Source organism: Perognathus longimembris, chromosome 4 (assembly GCF_023159225.1).
Source record: "Perognathus longimembris pacificus isolate PPM17 chromosome 4, ASM2315922v1, whole genome shotgun sequence".
In the NCBI taxonomy this organism is placed as follows: domain Eukaryota; kingdom Metazoa; phylum Chordata; class Mammalia; order Rodentia; family Heteromyidae; genus Perognathus; species Perognathus longimembris.
Window position 1 is genome coordinate 61,971,140 of NC_063164.1, and position 27,636 is coordinate 61,998,775.

At 37.4% G+C, this 27,636-nt stretch overlaps 2 protein-coding genes across 7 annotated transcripts in view; one reads left to right on the forward strand and one right to left on the reverse strand.

Annotated features, from left to right (window-relative positions):
* The first annotated feature begins 2,088 nt into the window (after window positions 1-2,088).
* Window positions 2,089-17,243, forward strand: Cd302 (CD302 molecule). The gene is made up of 6 exons (XM_048345386.1): window positions 2,089-2,365; window positions 6,127-6,234; window positions 11,084-11,200; window positions 12,268-12,441; window positions 14,018-14,044; window positions 16,970-17,243. Exons 1-6 carry the CDS (start codon window positions 2,299-2,301, stop codon window positions 17,164-17,166), a joined length of 690 nt encoding a protein of 229 aa, XP_048201343.1. The 5' UTR covers window positions 2,089-2,298; the 3' UTR covers window positions 17,167-17,243.
* Window positions 17,244-18,322: 1,079 nt separating this feature from the next.
* The window catches only part of Marchf7 (membrane associated ring-CH-type finger 7), a 40,222-nt gene continuing 30,908 nt past the window's right edge, over window positions 18,323-27,636 (reverse strand). For 2 of the 6 annotated variants that reach the window (XM_048345382.1, XM_048345379.1), the window contains 5 exons: window positions 25,747-25,856; window positions 23,441-23,554; window positions 21,981-22,100; window positions 19,992-20,016; window positions 18,323-19,625 (listed from right to left, as the gene is read on the reverse strand). In XM_048345382.1, coding sequence (XP_048201339.1) covers window positions 21,981-22,100; window positions 23,441-23,554; window positions 25,747-25,856 — 344 coding nt within the window. In that variant the 3' untranslated portion in view covers window positions 18,323-19,625; window positions 19,992-20,016. The remainder of the gene's footprint in view (window positions 19,626-19,991; window positions 20,017-21,980; window positions 22,101-23,440; window positions 23,555-25,746; window positions 25,857-27,636) is intronic. The other 4 variants (XM_048345384.1, XM_048345380.1, XM_048345385.1 and 1 more) reach the window with 2 other exon arrangements.

A 27,636-nucleotide genomic window follows, 5' to 3' on the forward strand; every position in this document is an offset into this window, starting at 1 on the left:
TGCTGTGCAGGAGCCTAACCCTAGAATGAGTAGAGAGGCTAGCAGTAAATGAAGAGGCCCACCTTTCACATTGTGGCTCTCCTTCAGTCTCCTGGGGTAGGATTTCTTCGTATGATGACTCCACTTCAAATTGGACTGACTATCAGAGGGGTCAAAAGGACTGGGAAGGGTTAAGCTTGATTCTTCTTAATAGACTTTAATTTTTGAGCTCTTTCACAGAAAAAATGTATAATTTACATAATGTACAGAGACTTCCATATATGCACACCTAGTTTCTCTTATTACTTACATCTCCTATAGCATGGTGCATTTGTTATAGTAAATAAGCTGCTTTGGATACATTGTTATTAAGTAAAGTCCACAGTTTTTATATTGAAGCTTGTTTTTTCTCTCAGTGCTGTAACTGAACTCACTCTACCAACTATGCTACATCCAAAGGCCAGAGATCCATTCTATCAATTGACTTATAATTACATGATGTACTATTATTACACAGTTTAATTTACTGTTCTAATAATCCTGTGTATTCAATTTTTTCATTCTCTTCTTCACCCCTGGACATCATTCCTCTTCTTACTGTCTCCATAGTTCTGCCTCTCCTAAAATGTCATGTCATCAGACTCATAATATTTAGTTTTTCTGACTGACTTCTCTCAATTAATAGTTCTTAAGGTTTCCCAATACCTTTTTGTAGCTTGATAACTCACTTCTTTGTAGCACAGAATCATGATGTAACCACTTAATTACTGAAGAACACCTTTGTTGTTTCTACAGCTTGTTAATTATAAATAAAACCGACATAAACATTTGTCAGGGTGTGTATGTGTGTAGTGTATAGTGTGTTTGTGTGTGTTGAAAATTCATTTGGATAAGTAGTATGCTTGCTGAATTGTGATAAGAATATAGGTTTCATTGGGTTTTTTTATTTAATTTTTTTCCAACTTCAAATGATTGTAGAAGGAGTTTGCAGTTTAATGTGTCTATTTAAGTGTCAGGCATAGATTTCATTTTGTAAGAAGCTACCAAAGTATCTTGTTATGGCTGCTGTAGCTCATATTCCCTGATATCAGCAAGGAGGGAGAGCTTCCTCCCTCACATCTTTGCCAACATTTGTTGTCATTATTTTGGTTTTGAGCCTTTCTGATAGGTGTGTGGTAGTGTTTAATTTTGGTTTTAATTTGCAGAGCATCTTTCTATAAATTTACTTACCATCTATTTGCCTTCTTCGATGAGATGTGTATTCAGCTTGTTTGCCATTGCCCCCTCCCCTTTTTAATCTTGTGTGTGTGTATGTGTGTGTGTGTGTGTGTCTTTTTGTTGAATTTAGACCTGGTTTTATAGGATTCTTTTGCCACTGACATGAGGTGTATCAACCAAGCAGCTCTGTTTGTCCCTGAGTGTGTTGTCTGGCTCCAGAAACCCTCAGGGATGATATTATAATTGCATAGTTTATGTCTATATTGTAGCAAATATAGTTAGATTTGAGCCAACCCGGGGGCATAAACCAGTAATCCCAGCACTGGGAAAGCTGAATGAAGCAGGAGGGCAGTGTTCTAGACCAGCTTGGGCTACAAAGTGAGTGTGCTACAAAGCGGTGTGTAAAACAAAACAAGGCTCATGATCCAAGCTGTCCTAGGAGAATGGATGCGTGGCATTTGATCCAAGGGAGAAAAGGTGGCAGACTGTTCTGAACCAAGTGATCAGAGTTCATGTCCGTGATAGGCACAGTGACATTGTCTTCCCTTTCCAACAGTGTCACTTCTGTGGTAGTTGGGCCAAAAGCACACAGATAGGTTTTATGCTGGGCAACAAAGTATATCCCAGGTTACAGGACTAAGGACACAAGGCGAGAGGAAGAGAGGAGAGGAGGGAGGGAGAGAGGGAGACCAGAGAGATTGGCGAAATGTTGCCATTAGCCAACAGTGTGCTGCCAGCGTGATTTCCTGCTTTCGATCCTTGCACTGTGGTTATATAAGATGTTAATGTTTAGAGAAGCTGGCTGGAGGGCTACGGAAATTCTTTGCACTCTTTTTTGTTTTTTTCAACATTTTCAAAAGGCCGAGATTATTTTAGTACAAATGAAAAGTTAGAGAATCTTCCTGAGGCAGCACGCCAGCCCCTTTCTGAGACCAGGGCCGGGCTTCCCCCTCGTGGTCCAGGTCGACTGTGGGATCCCGTCCCTCCGCCCCCGGGCAGGCAGGGGGCGGGGGCGCCCCGCAGCTCCGCACTTCCCAGAAGAGGAGAGAAGCGGCGCCCGCGGCAGGCAGCCCCAAACCGCCCGCCCTGCCAGCCGCTGCCATGTCCCGGGCCGCGCTGCCCGCGCTCCTGCTGCCTCTGCTGGGCCTCGGCACCGCCACCGTCGCGGGTAAGATGCCCGCGCCCACCCCTCTCCTACCCGCCTCGCCATGCCTCCCGCAACCTGGGACAGTCCTCAGTCCCTTTGTCCTTTCTGAGCCCTGCAGCCAGCCTGGGCATCTCTCCAGTCCCTGCAAGCCCACCGCAACCGGCCCCCTGGGCTGCTCTGGGGGACAAGGGTGGTGAGGACGCGAGAGCGCCCCATCTTCATCCTGGGTGCAGACCCCAGTCTCAGGAAGGACCCCTGAAATGAGCTGGCTGAGAAGGTCTTCGGGGGGGTCTTTGGGGATAGCAGATCTCTTCCCGCCCCTCCCCATATGCTGTGTGAGGCAGACAGGGGTGCTGGGGGGTCTGGAGTGTGCGGGGAGGAAGGGTAGCCTTGTCTTGCAAGAGGCGTTGTTTGTTCAGGGAGGGAGGTGAGCGTCCAAGTTGTTGAAACAGGAAAACAGTTCAGCCAAATAACCCTGCGTGGACGAGGCGGTGCTCAGGCCAAGCCTGGGGTTCCCGCAAATCACGTGATTAAAAAAAGAAAATCCCTGGTCTGTTGTGTTGTGACAGCTGAAATGTTACACAGGATTAGCCGTGTCCACCCACAGTGACTCCTGAGGAAAAGGAACAATTCCGATCGAATATGTGTTTGATTTTCTTCCTTAAACAAGTTTTCTATATAGGCATGTCAAAAAAAATAGGTTGAGGTTGGGGGGAGGGGCGGGGAGTTTCCATCCCCAAATACTATTGATTGAGTGATTCCGGGAATGAAAGAGAAAAATAAATAAGAACAAAGTGAATGCTGGCCTGGGCTTGAAGGCGATTATGGATCTCACGGCCTTCGCAGGGTTCCTGCTGACAGGCAGGGATGTATGTCTTGGGGAAGCGGCAACATGGTAAGAAGCTCAGAACTCTTGCGGGAGTGCATGCTCCTTTCCTGAAAGCTTTTGTTGTGGACTAAAGCCATCTGCTGTCTACCTGGGAGCAACATGTGCGGGTTTTCACACCCTTTCCGCTGTGCACATTCATTTTGCCTAAGACAGGCTGGGCCAGATAGTCTCTGAAGGCTGGGCAGATTCTGAGTCCTCCTATGCACCCATTCCTTGCCTGAGCCATCTGACTTCCCATCTAGCCCATCACTATAATGCCAGACATTTGCATTTTAGGCTAGTCAAAACAAAACAAAACAAAATCTGCAAGCATCAGATGCTGAGTTCCAGTCCTGCCTCCCACAAAAATTAAAAAATAAATCCATTTTTTGGCAGCCTTTGAAAGAGAATCTGTTTCTAGGTTTCTTCATAGAAACCATTTTGACCTGCAATGAGGATAAATGTTCCTCTCCTTCTCATTTGGTCCTTTTCCCTACCTCCCCCCATTCTCTTAGTCTAACTCTCCTCTTCTCTTCCTCCCTTCCTTTCTTTATCTAATACTGGAATTTGAACTCAGGATCTGAAGCTTGCTTTTACCACTAAGATATGCCCTATCTAAGGTGAATAAATGGGCTTTCCAAGAGCTTTAAAAGAAATGATGGTTAAATTAAGTCACACTGCTAATCAGCTTATTTTGGTCAGAAAGCCTTAAAGATCTGGAGCTTTCACTCTGCTAGTTACCCAACTTTGCTCTAGAGATATTTCATAGGGATGTTGCAACACTATGCCTAGTATCTTTTACAGCCATAGTGAATCCTGGTTTCTTTCCCTTTACTATAAGCCTCCTCCTACAGAATGAAGGGTAATTATTGCAACTAGCAAATATCATATGAGTACCACCAGGCCTTGGATTTTTTCATGGTTGCTAAGCTTATTCATATTCGTGGTGATGTTGCTAAGGCTGAGAAATCACCACAACAGTAATTTTCCTTCAGAGTATCTCACAACTCTCTCCAGACAACATGAGGAGCCATATCTGGCTTGGATCTAAGTCAAAGAGCTTGTCAAGGTAATCCTGGAATTAGCTGAATAGCAAGATCTTAACAGAAAATCTCTTATAGTATTGCATTGAAATATAAATGTAATGTTGAAATAGAGATCATTGCTACTGTTCTGTTATTGTGGAATTTATTATTAGTGAAAGTGGTCTTCAGTTGTTCTTAGTTTCTAACTTAGAAATCACAACAGATAAGATAGTCTTTAAGTTTCTAAGTAAGCCTTCCATGCATCCCTTTCAACGAGGTCTTCTGCACTGTTGCACTGGGCACACTACAAATGATGGTTGCATTTACTGGTCAGTGATCTCCCATAAGCAGCATGGGAGGAGGGAATATAAGCTTGTTCAGAGGAAGTCCTCATTGCATGCTTGTCATGTGGGTCAGAATCTAGGTTTCTGATTGTGAACTGTGATACCCTACCAATGTTACAGGAGGTGTTTCTGCATTCTTCCCTAATACCATCTCCTACCACTTTTCCTGCCATTTGCTCTGTTTATTCACACTGACCTCCTGGGTACCACAACTCCTCTGGTCCTTCTGTTCATACCTCTTGGTTCTTGGCATGGCTGTCTCCTGCACCTTCCATTTAGATTTTAGTTCTTATGTCCCTTCCTAGGCTTCTTCCAAACACAGATGTTCTTCATGTTTTTGTTTTTGTTTTTGTTATTTTTTGGCCAGTCCTGGAGCTTGGACTCAGGGCCTGAGCACTGCCCCTAGCTTCTTTTTTGCTCAAAGCTAGCTTCTCTGCCACTTGAGCCACAGTGCCGCTTCTGGCCTTTTCTACATATGTGGTGCTGAGGATTCAAACCCAGGGCTTCATGTATATGAGGCAAGCACTCTTACCATTAAGCCATATTCCCAGCCCCTGTTTGAGGCTAGCCTGGAGAACATAGACCCTGTTGTACCCCCTCCCCCAATCAGTCTGTGCAATACTAAAATTTATCTAAATATTCATAATCCAAATATCTTTCTCTGCTCTTGCATGTATGTGTGTATAGATGCCTATAGCACTTGAGCCACAGCTCTACTTCCAGAATGTGTGTGAGTGTATGTGCATGTGAGTGTTGACTTATTGGGGATAAGAATTTTATGGACTTTCCTACTTGGTCTAGCTTTGAGCCACAATCCTCAAATCCCGGCCTCCTGAGTAACTACGATTATAGATAAGAGCCAGCAGTGTATGGCAGAGGTGTATGTGCGTGTGTGTGTGTGTGTGTGTGTGTGTGTGTGTAGTCATGCTTCACCAGCACTGGATTTAGAGTTATAATTTTTATAAAGGATTGTGTAAACTTCTTAGAACTTTTGAAAGTGTTATTATATCTTACAAAGATAACCTTCAAAGGGAAGCTTGGAAGTCTGACCCATGGTCTTCTTTGATAGTTTATTGCCTTAGTAATAATACTATAATTTACACATCTGAAATGCTAAACAATCTAACCACTTATAACTTTGCACTCTGAAGTCAGAAAAGAATCATTTGCAGATTTCTCTTTTCCCACATCTGTAATAGAAAGAAATTTCTATTATATAGTGTTGATTTTTAAAAATTAGCATGCATTAGCAATTCAAGAGAGGATTTCATAGTGACACTTGTCTGCATGTATATAATATATTCCGAGGCAAGCACTTTTACCACTAGGCCATATTCCCAGCCCCTGAATATAATATATTCCAAACAATACCCTCTCTATTATTCTCCCTTACCTACCCCCCCTCTTCTTAATACAATTTCAATGTTTCATTCTTCTACTTTCTTACTAATTTTTAACAAAAATGAATAAGGAAATATGCCTCTATATGTGTGAATTTTTTATAACATATCTTTATTATTCTCAAGCTATTTTCTTCCCATATAGACTGTCCTTCCACCTGGATTCAGTTTCAAAACAGCTGTTACATTTTTCTTGAAGAAGCCATCAAAGTAGAAAGCATAGAAGATGTCAGAAATCAGTGTACTGGCCATGGTAAGTGGCCTTTTGTTTTGTCATATGTCACTTTTAACTGAGTTCTTAGAATTAATGAAACACTTGTTTGTATAATACACAAATTACAGACAGTGGAATTCATGTGTGCTTTATCTCAGAGTTAGAAGACAGGAAAATACATTGTTCCCAAAGTTTGGTGACAGAACCATAACATGTGTCCATGTAACTAGCTGTGTACTCTCTGGCAGGCATGTTTTATCTGGCATTAACTTTATTTACTTATGTATATATGTATGCGTGTACAAATGTATAATGTATGTTTGTACTTGTGCTATATGCTTCTGGTTCTGGCTTTTTGTTTGTTAATTGGAGATAAGGGTCACATGGACTTTCCTGCTCAGCCTCCTTTTGAACCATGATCCTCAGATGTCAGCCTCCTCAGTATGAGCCACTATTGCTTGGCTCCCAGTTATGTTCCTATCGGCTTATATGCAGCACAAAATCAAAGTTCACTGTCCAATCATGTTTGTTTTCAATACTTAAGCAAATATTTACCATACAGAAAAATTAACATTTGACTAACTTCCTCTTTTACTCAAATGTTGTTCATTAGTTATTTTCTGTGTCAAACAAAGCAAAAGTAAATTTAAAAAGCAGAACAAATTGTGGCCTGGTTTTTAAATTGCTTTTTTATAACTCCATTAACTCTACAGGAATTTTTAATTGGATTTAAAATTTGCTCATGAAACTTTTTTTTGTCTCTATGTCAAGTGGTCTTCTTTTTCTCTGTTTTGTTTTTTTTAGTTAAATTTTTATGATTTCCAGGGCTGGATATGTAGTGCTTGCCTAGAATCTAGCGTGTCTGAGGACCTGGCTTCAATCTGAGTGCACATGCGCACGCACACACACACACACACACACACACACACACACACAAAGAAAAAGAAAGCAGAAAAAAAGAAAGAGCTGGGTGTTTAAGTAGCTCACACATTTAAGCCTAGTGATTCAAAAGAGGCTGACAGAGCGGAAGGGTAAGCCTTGGCAGGTCTAGGAGCTGGTAATTTGCCCTTCTCTCCCAGAGGACAGAAGGGCTGAATTCCTTGCTCAGGGTGATTGCCCTGTCTGGTGGCATGGGGAGTTCTTTGATACATTAGGCTTTGCTAGGCAAAAAGAAAACCTACTCAATTGTCTGGAATCCTTCAGGGAATGAACATGGCACCAAGCCTTAAATATGTTCCAGTGAGCACTTCTCATGGATTCTAAAACACTCTTACTCTTTCTTAAAGATCATTTTGCATAACACAGAGAAATTAAATCAGTAGGAAATTTTTCTTTTTCCAGTAAATTGGTAAGGAACTACTGAGACAGTTACTTCAAAGTGTAGCAAATGAGTGCCCCTGTTTCTCTAACCTGCTAAGAACTCCTTTATAGAAAGAGAACTGGTCCAGTAGGAAACCAAGATAATCAAGGCAATGTGGTTTCTTCCTTTCGCTCTCCTGCCTCTGGCCTCCACAATCACTGGGCAAGTCTGTGTTGGTGCCTCTGCCTCCTCTGCCAATGCAACTGCAGAGCATGAAGGTAGATTCTGCTTAGCTGCTGAAGCAATGCAGCTCAAAGCACATTATGGACACCGCCCATAATTTCCTGACAAAATACCATTCAGTGAAGAGAATATTTATCTTTGCTCTTCCCAATTATTTGAATTAAGAAAGAAAGAAAGTTTTATACATTCTGTTAATCTACAACTTAACACTAATGGGAATTTACCATCATCACGGCAAAGACATTACTTCAGTGTTTCAATAATGCAGATATTCTTTATTTTCATTTTTTTTTTTGTGCCAGTCCTGAGGCTTGAACATAGGGCCTGGGTGCTGTATCTGAGTTTTGTGTTCAAGGCTAGTGCTCTACCACTTAAGCCACAGCTCTACTTCCTGTTTTCTCACAAATTCTGCTGGCCTGGCTTTGAGCCATGATACCCAGATTGAACCATGATTACAGGTGTGAGCCATGAGTATCCTGCTACTCTTTCTTTTTTTTTTTTTAACCATAAGAGAATTTAGTGTACATGTAGCTAGTGTCTTTGGGAAAATAACTCAATTGACTAAATGAGAATTCAAAGAGCAGAAGAGCAGAAAAAAAGTTGAGATCTGCAATGCAAATTGCCGTTTGGATCCAAGAGCTTTGCAAATGACCAGCAAAAAGCCACAAGTGGAGCCAGCAAAAACGCTCAAGGGTAGAGTGCAAGCTGTCAGTGAAAAAGCTGACTGAGAGCACCAGGCCCAGAGTTCCAGCCCCAGTGACACTTGTGGGGTGGGTAGAAGGTGTGGGGGGGCAGGATGCAGGAATATTATATATTCAGTTTTTCTTACCGATTTTATATTTTAAAAAGTTCCTCATATACATCTCAAATAATCACTCCATGTATTTGATAATTTTATGCTCATTTCACACATGGGCCAGAAAGCCAGCTAGATTTGGTCAGTATTAATGGAACTTTTTTTTTTTTTTTTTGCTACAGTCAAGTGTTATTTAGAACAGTAGGTGAAAAATGAAAGGCGAAGTGGAGTATTCTCAATATTCCTAGTACTTTGTAATAGTTTACTCTGTTTTTGCTAATAGTATTCATTTAGGAAAATCATTGTGAATAAGAAAGCTAATTTTCACTAAATAAGAAACTAAGTTTGTTTATTTTATGACTTTTATTATATATTATTATAACAAATATTTCCAATCTTTTCTTTCTGTGATATGTAACCTATATCATTAGCCATAAAAATAATTTAAGACTTGCCAGGTGCTCTCCCCTGTAATCCTAACTACTCAGGAGGCAGAGATCTGAGGATCGTGATTTGAAGCCAGCCTAGGCAGGAAAAGTCCATGAGACTCTTATCTCCAATTAACACCTCCCCCCCCTCACACACACACATAAAAGTCAGAAGTGGAGCTGTGGCTCCAGTGATAGAGCACTAGCCTTGAGCACAATCTCAGGGACAGCACCTAGGCCCTGAGTTCAAGCTCCAGGATGGGCGCACATGTGCTCATGCACGAATACACAGACACACACACACACACACACACAATGTTAGACCCAAATTACATCTCAGTAGGTAGTATCACTTATCTCAGTAGGTAGTTATCACTGATAATACTTTGTGAATTCTTTTTTACTTGCACATGCATTTTTTGATGATTTAGGCTAAGAAAATGAAAGTGCATTGTTTCCCTGGCCTCATAATTGCAGTATTTAATTAGATTATAATGTTAACAGTCCTTCAAGTTCCACAGGTTGCAACAAGGTCAGAGAAAAGGACAAAAAAAAAAAAAAAAAGCCCCTTCATCTTGAATACTTTAAGCCTTAACCTAGTTAAATCATTCTCTTGAGGATTTTCCTGGAGTGGCATTTTGGTCACATTTTAGCAGTAAGTATGAGTATGAAACAGATATAAAGTCTATATGACTTTTGAGTAGATGAGGTTGTAGCAGCTGGAGATTTTTTTTAAGCAATCATAGTTTTTAAGAATAGCAAACTGATTCCATGAGAACCTTGTTAAATTCTGAGTTCATGTTAAATATTTTGAAGGCCATGCTCATCTTTCCTTTCCTTTTAAAGATCCCTTTATAATTCCATAATGTGTGACCACTAAAGAATATCTAGAAAAATGTACATGCTTCTGCTTTATAAACCTCACTTTAAATTGCACCACCCTGGGTAATAACCACTGTGAGCATTTGGCTCTAGTTAACAAGGGATATTTTTTCTGATGTTTCAGTCATAAACTACACCATGGCTATGTATTTGTGAACATAAGCTTGTGTATGATTAAGGATTGTGTGACAAGCGATCTGAGTAAATATTACTTTAGCATACACTAAGAATCATGTCAAATAATAGATATTTGTGGCTTTTGACACATATTGCCAAATTCTTCCCAAATAGGTAATAACCCTCTTCTGATTAGCCACTAATTAGTCCCTATTTTCCTACAATGAAGACCAGAACAAATAATCTGCAAATCTGAAAGTCTCAATTTTCACTTTTATTAGCCGATGTTACTTGTATTTGTGACACTGCCACACATGTAAACAACATATTCTAAACAACCTTTCACCAACCTTAATTTTCATCATTTATTACATGTTCCTTCTGTAGTAGTTCTTCTTGTGATGTTAAATTGCACCTTCAGCAATCTGGGACCAACTATTTTTTTTTTCCTGCTAAGGTGTTCTTTTTTTTCTTTAATAATAGAGCTACAGTCTGTCCAGTTTCTGATTTTCTTTCTTTTTTTTTTTTTTTTGGCCAGTCCTGGGGCTTGAACTCAGGGCCTGAGCACTGTCCCTGGCTTCTTTTTGCTCAAGGCTAGCACTCTGCCACTTGAACCACAGCGCCACTTCTGGCCATTTTCTGTATATGTGGTGCTGGGGAATCGAACCCAGGGCTTCATGTATATGAGGCAAGCACTCTTGCCACTAGGCCATTTTTCCAGCCCCTGTGATTTTCTTCTTTCACAATGTCTGTTGTGACCCTGTAATTTTTCTTTCCTCCTGTTGTCCTATTGTTTTTCCTCAAAAGACTCTTTAAAAATGTGAACATGTGGGCTGGGGATATGGCCTAGTGGCAAGAGTGCTTGCCTCATATACATGAGGCCCTGGGTTCGATTCCTCAGCACCACATATACAGAAAATGGCCAGAAGTGGCGCTGTGGCTCAAGTGGCAGAGTGCTAGCCTTGAGCAAAAAAGAAGCCAGGGACAGTGCTCAGGCCCTGAGTTCACGGTCTAGGACTGGCCAAAAAAAAAAAAAAAAGTGAACATGTACAATGTATTATTCGTAATTTTCATATGCTTCATGTGATTTTTGTTGATACCTGAATGTTTTTTTCTCCTCAGGAGCGGACCTGATAAGCATACATACTGAAGAAGAAAATGCTTTTATACTCAACACTTTAAGAACACAATGGAAAGGCCCAGAGGATGTCCTCCTAGGCATGTTTTATGACACAGACGGTAGGTGATTTTTTACCTTGTGAGAGATCACCTTCCTTTTTTTAGTATTTGTTTTGTGCCAGTTCTGGGGCCTGAATTTAGGGCCTGGGCACTGTCATTGAGCTTTTTGCTCTAGCACTTGAGCCATATCTCCACTTCTGACTTTTTGGTATTTACATGGAGAAAAGAGTTTCACTGACTTTAGTCCTCAGGCTGACTTTGAACTGCAATGCTCAGATCTCAGCTTTCTGAGTAGCTAGGATTTACAGGCATGAGCCACCAGCATCCAGCCTGATTTTTATTCTTAGACTTTCACATCCTTTAGGCAAAGGTGCCTCTCCTATGGCCTCCAATTGCATTTTCACGGTGCCCTTGTACTAGTACCACAAATGGGAGAAAGTGTTGAATGTTTGGCCTGCGCTTTTTGGCTCATTGTTCTTGTAAGGTGTCATGGTCAAAAACTAAATACTAGTGCCAAGATAGAGATAAATTAATTACCTTTACTGACATGTAATATGTGTATTTTCATCACTGTAGAAATGTAGAAAGTACATCCATAAACTTCAAATTACATGAAACAACTAAGGTTATTATAAATATTTTAACTACTTTTACAATTTTCTCCAAGAAAGTTGTTTTGAATGTTCTTCCTAAGTTTTAAGTGTGTGTGTGTGTGTGTGTGTGTGTGTGTGTGTGTGTGTAGTACTAGGGCTTGAACTCAGGGACTCATGCTCAGTCAACTTTCTTGCTCATATTCTGTCACTTTACCCATGCCTCCAGTCTGGCATCTTGCTTGTGAATTGGAGATGGAATTTCTAAGGTATCTCTGTCTTGGCTGGCCTCAAACCTCAATACTCAGGTCTCAGCCTCCTGAATAGCTAGGATTATGAGTGTGAGTCACTGGTGCCTGGGCTAACTTTTAATGACTTGACTGTTCATACAATTTATTTTTCCTATTGTTTTTCACCAAACAACCAAAAAGACTGTTCATTACTTAGTAATGTATTCCATTCTTTTATCCATCACTTGTTTCTTTGGCTTTATCAATTGTTAAAACTGTTACAATGTTGAAAATACTAATTTAACAGATGCAAGTTTCAAATGGTTTGACAACTCAAATATGACATTTGATAAGTGGGAGGAGCAGGAAGATGGTGAGGATCTTATTGACACCTGTGGTTTTCTGTACACTAAGACTGGTGAATGGAAAAAAGGAAATTGTGAAATTTCTTCTGTGGAAGGCACACTTTGTAAAGCAGCAAGTAAGTATTACTGTCTTTCTCCAGTGTACTGATGGGGGAAGTAGGGTTATCTTTCAAATAATACTGGGAGATTAATATGCATCAGATATGGAGGGTAGAAGACTACAACACTGGTAGGTTGGTTTGCTCCCAAGTCTCTTGGAAATCAAACAACTAATTCTCTTGGATTTCAGAGGTAGAGCTAGATCGTGTGAACTAGATATCATTCTAACTGCTTGTGTTTAGAATTCCCAAAATATCAAAACAATGACCACATCCTCTTTGTGTGTAAATACTAAAGAATAGTGATGTATAGTTCCAGAATTCAAATTTTATTTTTACAATTAGGTTATTTACAAGAATAGCCTTTAGATAGGCAAACAAAAAACTACAGTGTAGGTTCTGATTGATTCAAATTAAAAATAACTTATCTTCAAATCCATAAGAATTTACCTTAATGAACAAAATTATCCTGTTCCACAATATCTCAGTGTTATTTTGAAACTTCACAAAATCTGCTTTCAAAGTGCCAGAGAATTCTGGAAAAATTACTGAGACTTTTCAGTTAAAAACTTAAAATATCAAAATATGAATTTGAGATGCTAGAAACATCACATAGACAATGGTTTTCTGAGTGTGTCTTTAGTATTCTTTTTTTAGTACTTTTTTTTGCTATAGTATGATCCTTCACTATAGTTTTATAATGATTGTATTAACATTTGCTGTAGTTTTACAATAGTAGCATTCAACTTCAATTTTTTTTTATGCTTGGTTCATGTACTGTGCTTCAGGGCATCATTATATAGAATAGGGTTTTTTTTTGTTTTTCCTGGTCCATAAGATTTAACTGGGCCTGCACACTGTGCTCAAGACTGGCATTCTACCACTTGACCTACAGCTGCACTTCCACCGTTTTTGGAAGTTAGTTGGAGATAAGAGTCTCACAGAGTTCCCTGCCTGGGCTGGTTTTGAACTGCTATCCTCAGATCTGAGTCTCCTGCGTAGCTAGGATCACAGACATGAACCACAAATGCCCAGCATAAGGCAAGTTTTTAATTAAATGAAACCTGAAAATATCAGAAATCTTAAGCAAATGCATAAATAATGAAGACCACAGTTAATTTTACATTTATTTGGGGCTGGGGATATGGCCTAGTGGCAAGAGAGCTTGCCTCGTATATATGAGGCCCTGGGTTCAATTCCCCAGCACCACATATACAGAAAACGGCCAGAAGTGGCGCTGTGACTCAAGTGGCAGAGTGCTAGCCTTGAGCAAAAAGAAGCCAGGGACAGTGCTCAGGCCCTGAGTTCAAGGCCCAGGACTGGCAAAAAAAAAAAAAATTTACATTTATTTTCTATAAACGCTCCAGCCATGTCCTTTCTCCCTCATGACTGTCTTTTCCCCTGCTCTCTTCCAGCAAACAAACTAATGGATTTTGTCAGGCTAACATGTCTTTACAAACTAAACTCAGAACACACAGATACCAGAGCAAAGGACAATGTGATAGAAATCAGGACATTAAACTAATAGTGTTCATTTAATGTTTAATCTTATAATGAAGCATACTGAAAATTTTAATCTTCTTTTGCATTTCAGTCCCATATGACAAGAAGTACTTAGCAGGTAAGCAATATTCTGTTCTTAAATGTTTCTCTATAAATAAAAATACTTGAAAATGCTGGCATGTTAAAATATTTTTACAGACCCCTTTAAAAATTATGTAACATAAAATAGAGCTTTTTATAAGAAGCTAGAAAAGCCTTGGTTTAGAAAACAAGACTTGACACATTAAGTATGGTAACTCTAAGTTACATACAAAATGAAATTGCTGCATCAAAAGTGAATGTAAGTGAAGTGGTTTTGTGGCTTTAGTGGTAGAGCTCTAGCCTTGAGCTGAAGAGCTCAGGGACAGTGCCCAGGCCCAGAGTTCAAGACCCATGACTAACAACAAAAAAAGTGAATCTACACTTGGATCAATACTGTTTAGCATCTAGATGAACTGTACCATTTTGCATTCCCGGTTAAGTTAGCATTATCTGAGTGCCTGTTAGCAAACTTCCAGATTTTCATCAGTTGGGTTGTATGTACATGTGCATACACGTATATATGTATGTGTGTATGAATATACACACAGAGGAATGACAAAATCTATGTAGCTCAGCCTTAAACTTGAAATCCTCCTTCATCTTCCTGGGTACTGTTTTATAGGCATGCACCATTATGCCTGGCCTGAATAAGTTTTAATCCACATATTCTGAAATCTTAGATATATAGCTTGATGTTTGTATGTTCACTCATCAAATTAAAGGTTTTCCATCATAAAACAAATTCCTCAATATCATTCCCGACAAATGTCCACCACAGTATCAATCCACTACCCAATTTGGATTAGATGTCTGTCACCACAGTTGTCCTAGAGCTTGATTATATTTCAGAGTTCTATTGTAAGATAGTTGTAGATGTTTAGCTCTGAAACTACCATGTAGCTTTCAATGTGGTTGAACCATTACTATACACACATACACACACACACACACACACACACACACACACAAATGTGCACACAGAAGCTATAGCCTAATCTTCCTACAGGAAGAAAACATATAGCATCATAGAATTTTGCAAAAAAAAACCAAAAACCAAACAACTGCTTTCACACCTATAAGCTGGTTACTACTTGTTGTGGGGTGGAGGGTAGGAATGGGACAGAAGATAGTCCGTTAAGATGTGAAGAAACTGAAACCCTTGTGTACGGGTGTGGAAGGACAACCAATGGTAAACAGCATCTCCTCAAAAAGTTCACAGAATCACCATCTGATCCTACAATTCCACATCTGTATGTACCTCAAGGAACTGCAGGCTAGAAACTTTGTATCTGTTTACAGCAGTATTATCTACAATACTCAGCTGAAGGAACTCAATGTCCATCCGAAGATGCTATGAATTCATTGATATTCATGTGTGTAAACCCATGTTAAAGTTGCATAAACAAACACTGTTTGGCTTTCTTCTGAAGTAGACACTGAAGGCAGTGAACAAAATAGGAAAAGGCTTCTCATTCTAGGGGAGAAGGGTAAGATATGTCAGATAAATACACTATTAAGAGGAAAAGGCAGAGTCAGGATGAATTTGAGTGCTGAAAAAAGCATGTTTGCTTTTAAAGTAGGTGGCCTCTCTGACAAAAGCTGTACTTGAGCATTATGAAATCTCAAGAAAGAACACCTGTCACACAGACATTAGGCTTAGTCTATGACTTTAATGAAACTAAGACCATGGGACTAAAGAAAAGGGACACATATTTTAAGTGTAACATATAGCTTTTGGCAAACATTGACTTTCCCAAGAAAAGCTGGAAGACCTTAGAAGGTGAATAGGATGGCTTACTAAGACATGCAAAAGGTATGTATGGAAAGGAGCATGTTTTGTCTTGGATCATTATTTTGTTTTGTAATATTACTTTTATTCTATTTTGCCAGTTGTGGAGTCTGAACTCAGGGCCTGAGCACTGTCCCTGGCTTCTTTTTGCTCAAGGCTAGCACTCTACCACTTGAGCCACAGTGCCCCTTCTGGCTTTTTCCATATATGTGGTGCCGAGGAATCGAACCTAGGGCTTCATGTATACGAGGCAAGCACTTTTACCACTAGGCCATATTCCCAGCCCCTCCACTCATCTTTTAACTCTTTCAGGCCCTATTTTAACAAGGGTCATTTGAAATTAGTGAATTTAAACATACTTAAGCATACATAAAAATTCATCTGCAAAGGAAAATTCTGAAATATTCTGACCTTTATTACTATATAAAATTTACCTTTCTGGGCTGAGAATGTGGCTTAGTGATAAGAGTGCCTAGCATGTATGAAGCCCTTGGTTCAATTCCTCAGTACCATATAAACAGGAAAAAAGTAAAAGCCAGAAGTGGTGTGGTGCCTCAAGTGGTAAAGTGGCCTTGAGCACAGAGAGGCTCAGGGACAGTGCCCAAACTCTGAATTCAAGCCTCAGGAGTGGCCAAAAAGAAAAAAAAAAGAAAAACGAAATTTACCTTTCCTAAAACATTATTAAAAGAAATTTACCTTTCCTAAAATATTAAGTGCTAGACCAAATAATTCAGTTTTGAAATTGAATTATTTAGAAAAGACTATGATAGTTTTTTAATATAAAAGACACGCAAGGTTGTACACTTATAGAATTAGGCAAGATACTGCAACATATAGCCAGACAAACTATTAAAACTCACTGATGTTAACTGTCTAAACTTATTTTTGAAGACAGCAGTAGATGTGAGTTTGTAAAATCTTGATTCAGAAGAGAAAAGCCAACAAAGACATTAGTGATAGGGAACACTCTGGGACCTTCAGTTGACAACCTTTTAATTGAAACCTTCAAGTATGGCATTTCTCAGATTAAAAAATACAAACCTTGACAGTTAGTGTATAACTGTTTCTCATGTGTGGGAAATTATAAAACATGATGAAAATACACTGGTACTTCCCAAAATTTCCATTTGTGTACCTGGATAAGTCATGTGTTTTTTGTCTTTTCCTTTTCAGATAACCATATTTTAATATCAGCTTTGGTGATTGCTAGCACAGTAACTCTGGCAGTTTTGGGAGCGATCCTTTGGTTCTTCTACAAAGGAAACTCTGGCTCTGGTTTCACTGCAGGTTTTTCAATGGCACCCCAATCACCTTATAACGATGATTGTGTCTTGGTAGTTGCTGAAGAAAATTGTGTTCAATTCGACTAAACTTCTCATACTCCCAGACCCATACATCAAATACTAATTCCTGTGCAATATTTGAATATAAAAATGACAGAAAATAACGTATGGTAGTGCTTATTCTGACATTTATTTATGCACTCACGATAAAAATCAATCTTTTCGTTCAGTTCTTTAGAAAAGGAACCATCTTAGAAACAACACAGGGGTTTTACTGCCTTCAAATGCAGAAATACTTAAGCAAAGCCTTGTATGGGAGCTTGAGAGTGAATGTATCATTTCCCATGTATGGGAAATTCTAAATATAAAAACATAATGAAACCACACTTGTGCTTCCTAATATGCAGTAATTACGATTTTTTTTTGGGGGGGGGGGGTCAGTCCGGGGCCTTGGACTCAGGGCCTGAGCACTGTCCCTGGCTTCCTTTTGCTCAAGGCTAGCACTCTGCCACTTGAGCCACAGCGCCACTTCTGGCCATTTTCTATATATGTGGTGCTGGGGAATTGAACCCAGGGCTTCATGTATACGAGGCAAGCACTCTTGCCACTAGGCCATATCCCCAGCCCACAGTAATTACAATTTAAAACTGGCAATGAACTACATTTTCCCCTCATTTTCACATATTCCCCCACAGTCACATTTATGTAACATGGGAAACTAATACAGTAATACTAAGGAGGTACAAAGCCATCATTGTCATTTGATATGTAATGTCAAGCTATAAATTGTAGTGTTTTATTCCATCTTGATAACATTTTATATAAATTTTTTGTGTGTCAGAAAGATAATTTTCATAATGAATTTTCTTAAAGGTATCAATATATATATAAACTGGTATCTGTGGTTTAACTTAAAAGAAATGCAAAGATAATAGGCAAAAACTGATTTGAAATTTAGATAAAACTTTGTTTTAAAGGAAGTCTTTTTTTTTTTTTGGCCAGTCCTGGGCCTTGGACTCAGGGCCTGAGCACTGTCCCTGGCTTCTTCCCGCTCAAGGCTAGCACTCTGCCACTTGAGCCACAGCGCCGCTTCTGGCCGTTTTCTGTATATGTGGTGCTGGGGAATCGAACCTAGGGCCTCGTGTTATCCGAGGCAGGCACTCTTGCCACTAGGCTATATCCCCAGCCCCCTTAAAGGAAGTCTTTGAGCACCATTTTAAAAGGAAACAGTTCAAACTATAAGTCAATCAATATGCACTTTATTTCAAGCCAAGATTTTACAGAAGAGCAACAAACTAAGTGTGGGCAAACTGTTCATTCACATTTGAGAAATAACATGGTTTCTAGGCATGTTTTGAAAAAGTTGTTGCCATAACATCATACTTTATTTTTGAAACCAATTGCATGTTTTGTAACCATTTATACCAGGGTGTTGACAAGGAAAAATACAATGTTATGAAAATACAAACAACTTATAACCACAGTGCAGACACATTCATGTTGAAAAGGTAATGTTCATCTGTATTCCGAAGGTAGTGAAAAATACAAGTAATCATCAAATAAATGCCCAGAATTACCAAGGAACAGTTAAAAATGACCAAGATCCAAACAGGTTATTTTTTAATCATATTTATCTATAAAGAAGTGACAACACTAAAAAGTACATTGAAAACCAGTGTTTTAAACTTTGAAGGTGGGATTTAAAAATATTCCACTAACTTGAGATTGCAGTACTTTTTTAAACCAAATTATTATTTGACTGGCAATTCTAATATAACTTACAGCTATAAATATCCCAAAAAGGAATACCTATCATGGACTATCAAATATAATCTGCATTTTGCAAATCAATATAAAATTTATCCATCATTTCTATGTTTTATATACGTTTTTTAAAATTATGTTTTAAAGTTAAATGAATTTAGAATTGAAACTAAATTTGGAAACCTAATGTTTTTCATAAACTTCTCCCCATTCTTTGAAAGTTTTTTTTTAAAGAACACTGGAAGTGATTATGCAAATGTGGCTACAACTTTAAGACATTAAAAAAAACTCATTAGATGCCATTTGGCATTTCATTTCAAAAGTATATTTTGTCCCACCTTTCTCACTAGCAAGAGACTAAAATACAAACTTTCCCCCCCATAAATATGACTACAGTAATCAGAACACAATAGAGGTTGATGGACAGTGCTTAGGTATTTAAATCAAAGATAATGCTTTCCCACTCACCTAAAGAAAAATTGCTTTTGATTACCATATTATAAACATCAGATTTGCTGGCCAATATTGAGAGGGTCCAGCAGAATTTTAATTCAGCAACACTTGAGAATGAATATATATCTACATGGATACATGTATGTATATATATATTCATTTTATATAAGTCAATATATTTAATAGGCATTCCCCACAAAATTATTTCACACTTAATTGCCAGTTTTAATAAACACTTGTTCACAGATCATCCATTTGTCTTAAATGAAGTTAGGCAATATCATATGTTCTGTTATGGTCTCCATCTTCTTCAGAATCATCCTCTGAAGCTGTTAAAAGAAAACATGATGATCAAGAATGATTTAGAGGAGGATGAAAATGGGAGATGTAAATACGAAGCCAGAACAGCAATGACTTGTAAAACAAAAATCCCAATTTAGTATACCATTTGGTCAAAATGATAAGTTATCATGACTGAGTTAGGGTGGTTTGATTGTGGGTGACACCCATTCACAACACCCCCGCCCCCACACCTTTTTGTGATGTAATATAGTTTTACAAAAATGAAAATGCTTATAAATGTTGTTCAAGAGGATCTTCTAAAGCATTTCTGAGATCAATTTTTGTTTGTAGTAGCTAATGACACAAAGACTAGAGAAAAAGTAAGTAAATTTAAGGCAAGTGCTCTCACACACCTGAGTAGAATCTGGCTTATTACCGCTGCATGTTTGATGCATCCGATGAGAATGAAAAAAAATGTACATAGAATACAGGTTATGGGTGTTCTTGCAATTTACATCATTGCTATGTCTATACAATGCCAAGAAAAAGCTCTATTTAGCAAGTCAAGTCAAAATAGCTTTATATAGACACAGCTTACATTATAATAATTGGACTCAGTAAAAAGCTATTGTTGAGATTACCAACATGTTGCCAAACTGTTAGAAACATCACTTTTGCAACATTTCTGACCACATCTTATTCCAGAGTCATTAGTTGCTTGAGATTTACTATAAAGTATTTTGAATGTCTTTAGGAAGGGCAGAGTAGGGAAAAAGCCCCACAAAAAAACCAACAACAACAACAAAAAAAAACAAACCCTGACTATAAATAACTACTTTACATACAAAGGAAAGTGAAAGTTCACTAAAAGAAACATCGAACCAACATTCATGTCCCCTATTATTGGACAGGTTTAATATACTCTTTTCTTGTGTTAATAAGTGTATAATTTAAGAACACCCAGCAAATAAACTCAAGCCAGAGCAATTACAGGAAATACGAAACACATAAATAAAACCTTTTAATATTTGACACCTAGCATGTGACTGATAAACCCTGTGGTTAAGTTTTATCTCTGTCATAAAGACTAGCTTTTCAGGGAGCTTCCTTTTAATTCCACTAAAGAAAAATGAGTTGAAATTGATTTTAAAATACACTAATAGTGTTTTCTTCCTTCTTTATTCCTACATACTGGAGATTGAACTGCTAAGGCCTGAGGTCTATAACTTGGGGCATGACCCTAGTCTTTCTGCTTTTTTAGTGTTTTTCAGACAGAATCTAGTGCATCTCACAGTGTTGTCTTAGCCCCTCCTCCAAGGTACTTGAGATTACAGATACATATCCCACAATGGGCACTGGTACTTTACCACTCATTTGTAGCACTTGCCTTTTTTACTTGAGTGTGTGGGTGTTATTTCATAGCATCTTGTTTCTTTCCTTAAATGCTGGGGGGGAAAACCTTGCTATGTTTAGGAAGCTATATTCTAAAAGAGAATTCTAGTGTCTTGAAAACAGGAAGTCTGAGGATAATACACTGGAACAAATTACTATTCTTGCATCAAAGTTTTGTATTAGTCAATTAAAGGCACCAGATTGAAGAAGCTATGAGATAAAAAGAAATTGCACTGAATGAATTCTGACTCTTTATTTTCACATGTAGGAATTATAGTTTAGGAACTGTTTCCAGAGCCACTGATTCCTGTGCCCACATGGTATAATGCACCACAGAGGTACTATAGGCACCACAGAGGTACTATAGGACTTTTAAGAGGGCAGGCTGTGTAGTACTTATAATTATGGCTTTTGTCATGAATAAAGAATCAGGACTTTTTTTTTTTTGTCCCAGTTCAAGGACTGAACTTGGGGCCAGAAACCTTTTATGCTCAAAGCTAGTTAGTGCTCTATAAGTTGAGCCACGGTGCCACTTCTGGTTTTCTGGTGATTTGTTGGAGATGAATCTCACAGACTTCCCTGCACAAGCTGGCTTTCAAACTGGATCCTCAGACCTCAGCCTTCTGAGTAGCTAGCATTACAGGCGTGAGCCACCGGCACCACACACTAGGACTTTATTTTCCAGAACCATACACAAGTCCAAGGAAAACCTTTAGCAATACAAAGCTAGTAAGTAAAATTTCTTTACACATTAAAAAAGAAAAACTAAGAAATACGGTTTAATAGTTAAATAATGTCATTTTAAATTCAAGTGCTAAAATCAAAGTGATTTATTTACAACAAAAGTAAAACAGTAATAGTTAAAATGCATCCTTCTGTGCCTTAAAACAAATACCAATTTTTTAAATATGCTGTTAAAAAAGAACTAGCGTCAACTGTTCAACTCATATTTTCCATGTCAACCAAGCTATAAACCGAAGCTCTAATTTAATCAAAAAGAGTATATATACTTAGATTTTGTTCTGTGGGTTTAATTTGCAAAAGTATATTAAACAAGTCTGGGGAGGGGAATTCCACCTACTTTCGAGATCTTCCATATGTGCCTGAAGAGTTCTTGCAAGGTTAATAAACTAGAAACAATGCAGAAAGAAATATAGTAGTTTAAATGTTGCAAATGGATCTAAAGAGAATCAGTATAGGAGATTCATGTCTACTTAAAAAAATTAAACACCATTTTAGCCCTTAATACAGGGGTATTTCACCCCCACATTAAAAGTCATAACAATAAGGGTACTGTTCAATGTTTTAATCAATACTAATCATGTAGAAATTAGTCACTTTTAAAATAAGGAGAAGTTATATAACATTTTTTTGTAATTATAAAATGAAGGGGAGAAAAAAGAAAAACATCAAAATACTCATGCTATTTGGATCCAAATGAACCAATATTTGCCTGTCTAGATAGCTGTAATTGTATAAAATTTAAGCCTGTACTTTTTTTTTAAATCCTAGTAATTTCCTACCTTAAACTTGTTAATAATTATGACTTTTATTTAAAAAACAAAGGAATGAATTCAATAGGTTTTACAGGCTCTATATGTTATACTTATTTTCAAAACTCAGAGATGCCTTTTGAGAAATCCACTAAAGTACTGAGAAGTCAAGAGATCTTTGCTGAAATTCTGAATGTTCTTGATAGTTTCTCTTTTCTCTCAATGACATTTTGTTCACTGTTACAACAGCCACATGATGAAAAATAGAGAAAAGCCTCTTACTAAGTTTAAGAGCAACACTGATTTTGAGCTGCACTTTTTTGAAAATTTTCAAAATAAAAACACTACACTGTAACACACTCTTAAAGTTTTATTGCCAAAGTGAACAGATATATCAAAAATAGTTTGAAGGACAGATTTACGAACACAATTCAAGATACCAAGTGTCCGAATGCTACAGTAATGACAGTAATCATAGGATTTGTTTCTTAAAACAAAATAAATTTCCAGTTAGTACACTGAAGCACAGTTAAATCCACCTAGCCCACATCTAAAATTATAGTTTGTGAGGTGGTCACTTAAAAATGAGTACACTGGTAATGTTCTACAAAATAATAACAAATAAACTGAAGTTCATTTATGTTATTTTTTCAGTATTTGGAAGCCAACTAAGGACTATTTTTTTTTATTAAAAGAACATTTATTTTCTCTAGGCATTTCTAATTCCTTCCTTGTTTTCTCAATGAAATATATTCCAATTATCTTCAAGAACTAGAAAATTCCTTCTCAAAAGAGCTTTCTGAGAAAACTAGGGTATGCTTATTGGAGAAGACAGCAATTTCCACTAAATCTACAGTACCTTTATTTTTAAAAAACATTAAACAATAAGAGCTTCCCAGCACAAACAGAATATGAAGACATAACAAAAATTTGCCATATCTCACCCATCCTTTTACCCCTACTCCAATATTACTTACTCGGACACGTGTGCTTGGTTCATTCGTATTTCCCATCATATCAGAAAAGCTTTGTTCACACAAATGCAGTAACACAACTAGGTAGAGACCAGAGCTGATAAACTCATATTCAGCCTTCAATAGAGCAGCAAAGAGGAGAAAAGAAAAAGGAAAAGTTAAAATTAAATTTGTGATATTCACTTATTGATAAACTAGAGGAAATATAATCATCTCCAGCTCCTTAAGTGTACTATACAAAAACTGACTAGCCTTTTTTTAATTTCTTAAAATTTTACTAATGACAAGAGTCCAAATAGATGCGGCTTTATTCTTTCTCATTTTCCTTTTTGTAATTATATATTATATATATAAAATCATATGTAATATATATTTATATATAAAATATGTAATATATAAATATATTATAGATAAATTTAGCTTTTAAGTAAGTTGAGGGTAGAATGCTTTTGTTTTTTTTGTTTTTGGAATGTTCACATCTCCTTTTAATGGTTAACAGTGCTGTTTACTCAAAAATTACTACATTTACTCTAAATATATATAATATTCATTCAGATAGCTCAACTGTTTTTACTGTTGCTATTAGCTTAAATTAGCTTAGATTAAATGTAAGTATGGATAAGGGAACATTTTATCTTACTGCGTTCACATAGAAATTTTATTTGGTAAAAATAAAGTAGATTCTTTTTTCAAGAGGGGGAAGGGAGAGAAGGACAGAAATGTCCTGAGAGAAGCCTGTATTCTCAATGGGTTGCAACCCCAACCCTATTATGTTGTTTGAAGCTGTGAATAAAAACCCTGACCACAGCACTGTGTACCTTTTCACTGTAAATTTTGGTAACTCACACATCTGAAGAACTTACTAAGTTGTTTTAAATGCTTTATGTTGCTAATTTTTAACTTAGAAGAAAAGCATATTCAGGAAAAAATTTCAAATGGTTATCACCTTGCAAAAACTCATTGCCTAAAAAGGGTAGTTATGTAGTTATCAACCCACAAAGAGCCCACGATTTACATATAAAACTAGTTAAAGCTAAGAAGCTGAAACAAAGCTGCCATTGTCTTTATAGTGAGTCTACCTAATATTTCCTAAGACTTCTAAATTCTGTAAGAACATGAAGCATAAAAAATTTTCCCCTAATGAAAAACCAGAGCTGGTGCCGAGACATGATGTACATGAAAAGGAACAAGAGAAAAAAACACCCCTTTGGAACCTACTCTCATTCTACAAATAAATATACTTTTCTTTATTTTGCATTATTCTGTCTTTTCATATACTTATTTTCCCCTTTAAAAAAAAATAGTTCAACTGTAAATATAGACTCCTTATGGACTTAAGACCTTTTGTTGCTGAAAGTTATTTTCTTTTTGGACAACTAGCTAAATAGAGTAAATCAAAATTATAATTCGACTTAAAGTAGTATTTAAGCTATATCAACTAGTTTTCATTGTTTAGACCAGTGATTCTTAAACCTGAATCTAAGCAATTTCTTTCAAGGAATCAGGCAATTCCTTATACTGTTTACAAGAATTTATATCTATATATGTATTTTGTAAGAAAAGTTCATAGGTTTAAGTAGGTCTTTAAAGGGTTTCCCTTATTCCCACGTATTTTAAAAGGCCTCACAAAAGATTTTACATTGTGTGATTCACTTATATGAATTAACCCAACCAGGTAAATCCATAAAATAGACTGGTAGATGTCAGGGGCTGGGAGAAAAGAATGGAAAACAGTATCTAATGGCTACAGAATTTCCTTTTGGAGAGATGAAATCTCCTTGGTAATCTCTTGGTTGGGTTTTTTGTTTTTTTTTTAAAAAAAAAAAAAACAAAACTGAATTTTTTTGTCTTTTCTTTTTTTGGTACTGGGGATCGAACCCAGGACGTTGTACTTGCTAGGCAAGCGCTTTGCCACTGAGCTACATCCCAGCCCTCCTTGGTAATCTCTTTAAACATATTCCTTTCTCTAAGAAAAATGCTGAGCTCTTCATTTTAACTAGACTGTTTAAATCGCTTACAACTTAGGGAAAGTAAGGTTGACATGCCTACTTAGGACCACTGTCCTAAGCCTTTATTATTCAGACTGATTTAGGAAGAAAAATTTATATTACTAAATTTAAAAGCTGGACATTTACTTTAAGTGAATGGGGAGAAAAATGACACAATTATAAACACTAAATGCAGTGAGAGAGAATTATGTTAAGAATATTATTTAATTTAGGATTTCTGACCATGACTTAATCTTTTCTTCAAGAGCTGTCCTTTAAGCATAGGATAGACACTTACCAAATTAGGCAAAATATACTAACTTGTTCATTTGCATGAGCTCTATGTAGTTCATGAATATCAAAATCCTCCAGGTTAAGCTGCAACTTTTCTTTACAGAGTTCACAGGTGGTTACAGCCTCTAATGAAGAACCTGACAAAAATTAAATGACAAGAAAAGCTCGGTTTTATACTGTCCTCATAAAACATTTCAGGTTTAAAATGTAGAAAATCTTAGAGATACCAGAAAGGGAAGTATAGGGTAAGAGAAGAAAAAGGGGGAAGGAGGGAGAAGCAGAAGAAAGATGAGAATGTGGTACTTCAAAAAACCAGTAATGACTCTGAAAATAGTAATATATAATACCCAATGTGCATACCAGGTTCCTTCCTGTTATTTAAGCCTCCACCAGTATTTAGATAACTATATCCTAGACACTTTAATACATAGAGAGGCAATGGAATATCATCCTTCCTACTTCCTCCTCCAATACCTTGAAATACCATGAATACAATGTTCAGTAGCATCTCAAACAACTAGTTGCCTATTCAGAACAGTATCGTTAATACACAGGGTACATTCAAGAACTAGTGAAGTCTAAGGAATGTGAGTGCCCTGATGACTATAAGGGAAGAAGCCACACATGGAAATAAGTTCTCAGGCATATTGTAACATGGATGTATGTGAAGATATGAACTGAAATCAAATACACACAAATAGTTGTTCTAAGAACAAATACGTCATGCATTAATATACAGGACATTATCTAAAATTGAAAGAGAAAGCACAGAACTTACCAGGAATTGGGAAAACAGAAATCAGGGAGTTACTATTCCCTGAAAAGGAAGTTTTTTTAAATCTCGGCTAATTAAATTTTTTTTTTTTAATTTAAGAAATGGATGTTAGGGCTGGGGATATGGCCTAGTGGCAAGAGCGCTTGCCTCGTATACATGAAGAGGGCCCTAGGTTCGATTCCTCAGCACCACATATATAGAAAAGGCCAGAAGGGGCCCTGTGGCTCAAGTTGGCAGAGTACTAGCCTTGAGCAAAGAGAAGCCAGGGACAGTGCTCAGGCCGAGTTCAAGCCCCAGGAATGGCAAAAAGAAAGAAAGGAAGAAAAAGGAAGAAAAAGGAAGGAAGGAAGGAAGGAAGGAAGGAAGGAAGGAAGGAAGGAAGGAAGGAAGGAAGGAAGGAAGGAAGGAAGGAAGGAAGGAAGGAAGGAAGGGATGTTAATAATGACTACACAAAATTCTAAGTGTTCTGAAAGCTATTGAATTATTTAAAAATGGTAAAGCCAGCAAATTTTGTTGCATTCTTTTTCTGTGATTAGAATAGAAAATAAATAAAAAGGCCAACAAAAACTATCTTTTGTCCTGGCTCAAATTTAGTTTTCAGTTTTGTCTATGTAATCATGCAGCCTTTCCCCAGTTCTTGCGTTCATTTTTTAAAGCTAAGTTTCCAAATGAAAAATATCCTAGATTATAGTAAGTTTTATGAGAAAATAAAGAGCTTAAATTCAAAATTAAATGTGCTCACTCAACTCACATTTGTTGGTGATAATTTTATGCCAAACAATTAGAAAGGCATTAGGAGATTAAGAAATGAAAAAGCAGTAGCCCTGTCTTCAAGGGGTAGGTAAGTCTTATAACCAGCATTACTTAATAGTAGACAAAAAAGGCATTAAGACATTTCAAGCATCTAGACCTTTTCTAGAGAACAGAAGAAAGCGCTCATCTGAGAAAGCATGTTGACAATCCTATCTCAAATAAGTTGTAGAGAGATGCATTGTATTTTCATTATATATTTATGCAGTGTTTAAACAAAAAAATGCATATTCAACTGTAGCCCCATGAAAACATAATGGAATGGGCCCAGCACCCATAGGCCCAGCTATATTGGAGATGGGGATTAGGAGCATATCCCTTAGAAAGCTTAG